The sequence below is a fragment of the Dioscorea cayenensis genome, unplaced genomic scaffold (assembly GCF_009730915.1).
Source record: "Dioscorea cayenensis subsp. rotundata cultivar TDr96_F1 unplaced genomic scaffold, TDr96_F1_v2_PseudoChromosome.rev07_lg8_w22 25.fasta BLBR01001853.1, whole genome shotgun sequence".
In the NCBI taxonomy this organism is placed as follows: Eukaryota; Viridiplantae; Streptophyta; class Magnoliopsida; order Dioscoreales; family Dioscoreaceae; genus Dioscorea; species Dioscorea cayenensis.
Window position 1 is genome coordinate 34,059 of NW_024088244.1, and position 5,285 is coordinate 39,343.

The 5,285-nt window shown below is 33.5% G+C and overlaps 1 protein-coding gene across 2 annotated transcripts; it reads left to right on the forward strand.

Moving 5' to 3' along the window:
- Nucleotides 1–1,159: 1,159 nt before the first annotated feature.
- Nucleotides 1,160–4,458, forward strand: LOC120257095. Of its 2 annotated transcripts, none has more exons than XM_039264713.1 (5): nt 1,160–1,678; nt 2,491–2,587; nt 2,683–3,431; nt 3,942–4,046; nt 4,163–4,458. In XM_039264713.1, the coding sequence occupies exons 1-5, from the start codon at nt 1,178–1,180 to the stop codon at nt 4,211–4,213; spliced, it is 1,503 nt and encodes a 500-aa protein (XP_039120647.1). In that variant the 5' UTR covers nt 1,160–1,177; the 3' UTR covers nt 4,214–4,458. The 2 variants fall into 2 exon arrangements, with proteins under 2 accessions (XP_039120647.1, XP_039120648.1); XM_039264714.1 differs by having other exon boundaries at nt 3,948–4,046.
- Nucleotides 4,459–5,285: the final 827 nt, after the last annotated feature.

Consider the following 5,285-nt stretch of genomic DNA (forward strand, 5'->3'; position numbering starts at 1 on the left):
GTTGTAAAGTGTTTTGAATTTATTGTATTTATAATAGACATCAATTGAATTTATTGTATTCTATGATATTTGAATTTACACACTTTTTTTTATTTTTAATTTTTGTTAAAATTCAAAACTAAGTTTTTTTTTTAAAGTAAATATAAAATGCTTAAAACTTGAATTAAATCCAACAATTGATGGCAACGGAGTCTTATTTTGCCTTTTTGAACCTAAATTTCACTTCATTATAATTAATATCAAGAATTTGTGCTAATGTCTCAATATGTCATCTAAATACGATAAGTTCGCATTTATTTAGTTATCAAAAACCAGCTCCGATATGCACAATTGATCAAATGCAATTGTTCTACACAAGTGCTTATATTATACTTTGAGTCACTATTTTTTGGACAAGATAAATATTACTCCAATGATTTCTTATCTCCTAAATTCTCTGAAATTTTTTATTTCGTGCAATATGTTTGCTACATTAAATAGAGCGTTATATTGAGATTTTCAACCTTAAAATAGAGCACTAAATGTCCGCATTATTCTCAATTAAACTAAATATCATATATACTCTTTAGAATTTAATTTGCTATTTTACCTCATATATATCATTAATGTATATTATGAATTATAAAACATATTAATTTTTTAAAGAAATAAAGATAATCTATGTTTAAGAGTGTTAATTTTTATTTAGATGTAATGAATAAAACAAACTTAAATTTTTTAGTTATAGATAAGCACAATTTTTTTTATTATTTAATACTTAATAATATATTAAGGAGTATACAACACAAAGGAATATTTATAAGAAAATAATTAAAACCTCGATTTAAATTTTTATTGAATAAAATAATATTTTAAAATTTAAGTATATCCTCATAAAAAAATAAAAATCGACACACATATATACACTACACCTTTGCAAAGTTTACCTTCTTATAGGCATACATAATGTATTAATTAGATTTAAAAAACACTTTAAGGATAAATATTTGAACAAAACTACTCCGCTTAATTCAATAATAATAATAATAATAATCAAGTAAATATTATAACTATATATAATTTGGCGCCAAATTCAGCATCCCTTCATCTTTCCCGCCAAAACTCTTTTTCCATTATATATATATATATATGCTATAAAAAGGAAAAAAAAAAGAAAAGAAAGCTCGAGGTTTCAGTAATGGCGAGGAGAAGGCGATCAGCATATCGGCTGCCGCCGGCGATGCCCGGCGCGCTTACCCGCAGGCAATCTGAGGACTTAGTTCACCGCACTCGCTCCGGCCGTGTCCGCCTCTACCCTGTGTCCCATCTCAATGACCTTGCCCTAGCAAATCCTCCATCCAATCCTTCCGATCGTCCTCTGGCCGGCAATGTCTGCTGCTCGGAATCCATCTCCGTCAAGGATCTCCGCTCCCATAGAGTCTTCTCTCCCGCCTCCACTTCATTTGATAACTCCATCAATGATCAGATCTGCGTAGCAGGGAAAGAAGTGGTTGGAGATGTTGGCGATCGATCTGATGGATTGGAGGATGGCTTGATCCGGAGCACGGCACCTGATTCTGAGTTTTCAGATAAATCGAGTATCTCCAAGGATGGGGTTGGTGGAGCGGTGAGGGTTTCTGGAGAGGAAGGAGCTCGTCGACCGCTGCTTCGTTCGAGGAATCAACCTAACAAGCGATTGGTGAGGATTCGATTCTTTTTCTTTTTTTTCTTTTTTACCTACTTGATTCAGGGTTCAGGCAATGCAAGTTGTTTGATTTTGATTTTAGGGTTCGAGTTTATTGTATTGTGTGAGTTCTGAGAAAAAGCAGGAGAGGCCATGTTTATTTGGAGCTGGTTCTTTGATTCATGTTTCATGTTATTCAGGTTCTCTGATTTTGTTGTTAGGGTTAGGGTTTGTTGGGGTTTGTGGATCATGAGGTAATCCATTGGCAATCTTTGGTAGAACTGGTTATGTGTTTCATGGTTTGCGCTATGTGATTTATCCGATTTTGATTTTAGGGGTGGATGCAGTTTATCTGAGTTTAATTTTAGGTATAGAGATTATTGTGTTGCATGATTGTGAGGAGAACTTTTGGCCATGTGTGTGAATTGTAAGGCAAAACCATTGCTCATATGTATTGAGTGTTCATTTTGTGCTTTAATGTTCAAGCCATAAAAATTCCCTGATTTTGATTTTAGGTCTTGTTCTTTGTTAATTGTGGAAAGGACAAAACACAGGCCACATGTATGAGGTGCTTGTTCTGCTCTTATTGGTGCATGCTTTTTATGCATCATTAATTTGCTTAATCTGTTTTTTGTTTAAGGCTTCTTGTTCAGTGTAAATTATGAATATAATTGTTCATGATTCATGCAATGCAAAGGTTTCCACTGATTTATCGAGTTGAACTTCTTGTGCTATAAGAATTTTGGAAGTCATTACCTATGCTTATTGGTGGGTTATAATTCTTTTTGCTCTTTATGACTTATGAAGACCTTTTTAATGTTTATCAGGGGCTTGTTCCTTGCTCGCGATTGAAGCTTTATGGAAACCCAAACTCCTTTAGCTACAAAAGATTGCTCCCATTTCTCATGGAAATGGATAATTCAAGTAATTTGACTAGACCACTGCCCTTTGACATTTCATCATCACTATCTATTGATTTTTCATGATGCTTGATTGAGTTTGACATTGGTGAATTGTAGATGATGTCAAACCCTTCATTGCTCCAGATTATCCTATAAAGAATCCTCCATCACATAAAGAAAATTCCTTCACGGAAGGAAAGCATGAAGTTCAAGGCATTGGAGAATCTTTGAATACTCAAATGAGTTTTAATTCAAATGCTTCTGAAAGACATGTTAGTGAAAACCACAACTTGAGAACTCTTAATGTTGCCGATCATAAACCAACAAGATTATCAGCACTGATTGATGAAAGGCAAGGGGAAATTAATGACATGAAACCAAGGGCTACTCGAGAAGGTGGTAGTTTTGAGTTGGAGCTTATGGTCAGATCATTCCATTTGCCACCAGACAGGCTCCAAGTGCTAGCAATTAAGGAGCTGCATGGTAGTGCCCAAGCACTTGCAGGTCTGACAAAGAAAGTCGAAGAAGATTGCCAAAAAGTGATATCATACATGGATAAGATCCCTCTTGCAGATACTTCTTCACATGGAGGTCGCTTTCCAGTGGGACAGAATGTTCTTGCTCCGAAACACGGTATTTTGAAGAGCCAAGCGGGTGGATGTCGAGGCCCCTGCCCGTGTTTGGATTGTACTACTTTTCTTATTCATGCCGAGAAGGCATTTGAATTCTCCAAGAAACAGATGCATGGAGCAGATGATATCATAGTAGGGCTAACGAAGGAACTTTCACACCTAAGGAGTTTAGTGGAGAAATCAGTGGTTAAAGTCGAAGACAAAAAATACAATTCAGGCCTTCAGCCCAACGAGGTAACATGTAATTTGGATATTATTAACTTCTTATTCTTTTACTACTAGATTTTTTTCCTATTCCAGCCAAAATATAATCCTCTGTTGGATTTTGTTTTGCATTTCTTGTGGAGGGGAACTTTGAGTGACATTAGATTTCATTGTTTCCTTGAAAAAAGTTGAATGGCCAAATAGTTTTTAACTGTGTTTTTCTTGCTTAATCTGCTTATTTGCCAATGATGAAATTGCAAACTTGGGAATGTAAACTTAGTTACATAGTAGGACTAGATCAATTTGATTCAAGGATGAGCTACGACTGGGGCATGGTCATTTAAGTCATTTGAATTTCTGTAAGTTGGATTTTGGAGTCTCTCCTGCATGTAAAACTTGCTAGCAATCTCATTAAATGTAGAATTAAACAGTCCTAAATGGAACTTTTTCTTGACACTATAAAATTGTTGGTGATTAATTAATTATGTCTTTACTATTCAGCAACAATGCAATCCTCAGTTAAAATTTTCTTTATAATAGGAGCAGATGAAAGAAGCCTGCCGAAGAGCACTCAAAGCAGAGGAGACAGCAAGGAGTCTCTTGAGCCAAATGTTCAATGACCTCAACGAACATTGCCGAATTCCTGTGAGTTCCATCAAGTTTTGCTGTTAAAAAGTGACTCATTTTTTTATTGTCATAAATAACTACATAATTTTCGTGCTGATTGTTTCCCTTATCTTTTAAAAATAAAATCTTTACAGGGGCGACGGGTGACATTTGCGGAATGCATTGAACAGAACAACCAACAATGATCTAAAATTTAGTTTTGATTAGATGATTGTCTTAAATGTCTCTAACGCAACTTCTGTTATTTCTTGCCACTTCTTGTTCTTAAGTAATGAAAAAGCTTGATCTCTTTCAGGAAATGAATATGACTAACTTAAAATAGTGCCTGTTAATTTGTACTTTTTATAAAAGCAAGGAGACTGAGGAACCTTCCTTGAATTACTCCAAGTTTTTGTAAATTTTATATGAGATTTATTATTGTTATTTTTTATTTTTTATTCTATGGATATAGGAATTTCTACAGAATCACTGGTGCTCATTGTGAGTGACTTTTTTTATGCACTTGTTATTATTTGTATCTATAATCTAGTAATTCGTACCTACTAGTTTTAACCCATTGATTTTCTGAATCAATGATTTGAGTGTTTTTTTTACACAACAGTTTATAGTTATCAGAGTTCGTTTTCGTTCTGAATCGGTTAGGTACGCGATCTGAGTCGATGAAAGAGGTTTATCAAAATTAATTAACGGTAGATTTTATAAAAATCTATCTAAATAGTTTTTTTTTTAAATAGTTATAGATAACGCCACAATTAATTATGTTTTAAAAGTTATTATAGATAAAATTCTTATATATTTTTAAATCTAGTATACGTATTTAAATTATTTTCTAATATAAAATTTTATTACATAAAATTTTAACCTATACATTCTTTAAAATTGCAATAAAATTAGTTATTTAAAGTTTGCTTAATTCATTTTATAACTTTAATTATAATGTTCGTTTTTTATTAAATGTTATTCATATGCACTCTTGGCCGACTCGGAAGTAATTTTCAATCGTATCTTGAATTGAATTAATCGTACCAACTAAGCCTACCCCCCACCGTATCGGATACACTGCAAGCATCGTTTCTTGTATCCGTATCCGTCTCACAACTTGGATCGTACCATGTTTCTGGTAACTATGGTTTAGAGCTCAATCCTTAGAAATGTTCTTGGCATTATGTTTGAGCAATAATACTGATCTGTATATAAATTGATGTATACGCCAATATTGGTGAGCATAGGATCACATTCTATGAGTTCATATTATTA

What these genes read in the sequence shown, in the direction of transcription:
- LOC120257095 (XM_039264713.1), top strand. Translation starts at nt 1,178, where the DNA reads ATGGCGAGGAGAAGGCGATCAGCATATCGGCTGCCGCCGGCGATGCCC. An exon ending in CAGGCCTTCAGCCCAACGAG is followed by an intron (nt 3,432 to 3,941) that starts GTAACATGTAAT and finishes TCTTTATAATAG; the next exon opens with GAGCAGATGAAAGAAGCCTG. An exon ending in ACGAACATTGCCGAATTCCT is followed by an intron (nt 4,047 to 4,162) that starts GTGAGTTCCATC and finishes AAATCTTTACAG; the next exon opens with GGGCGACGGGTGACATTTGC.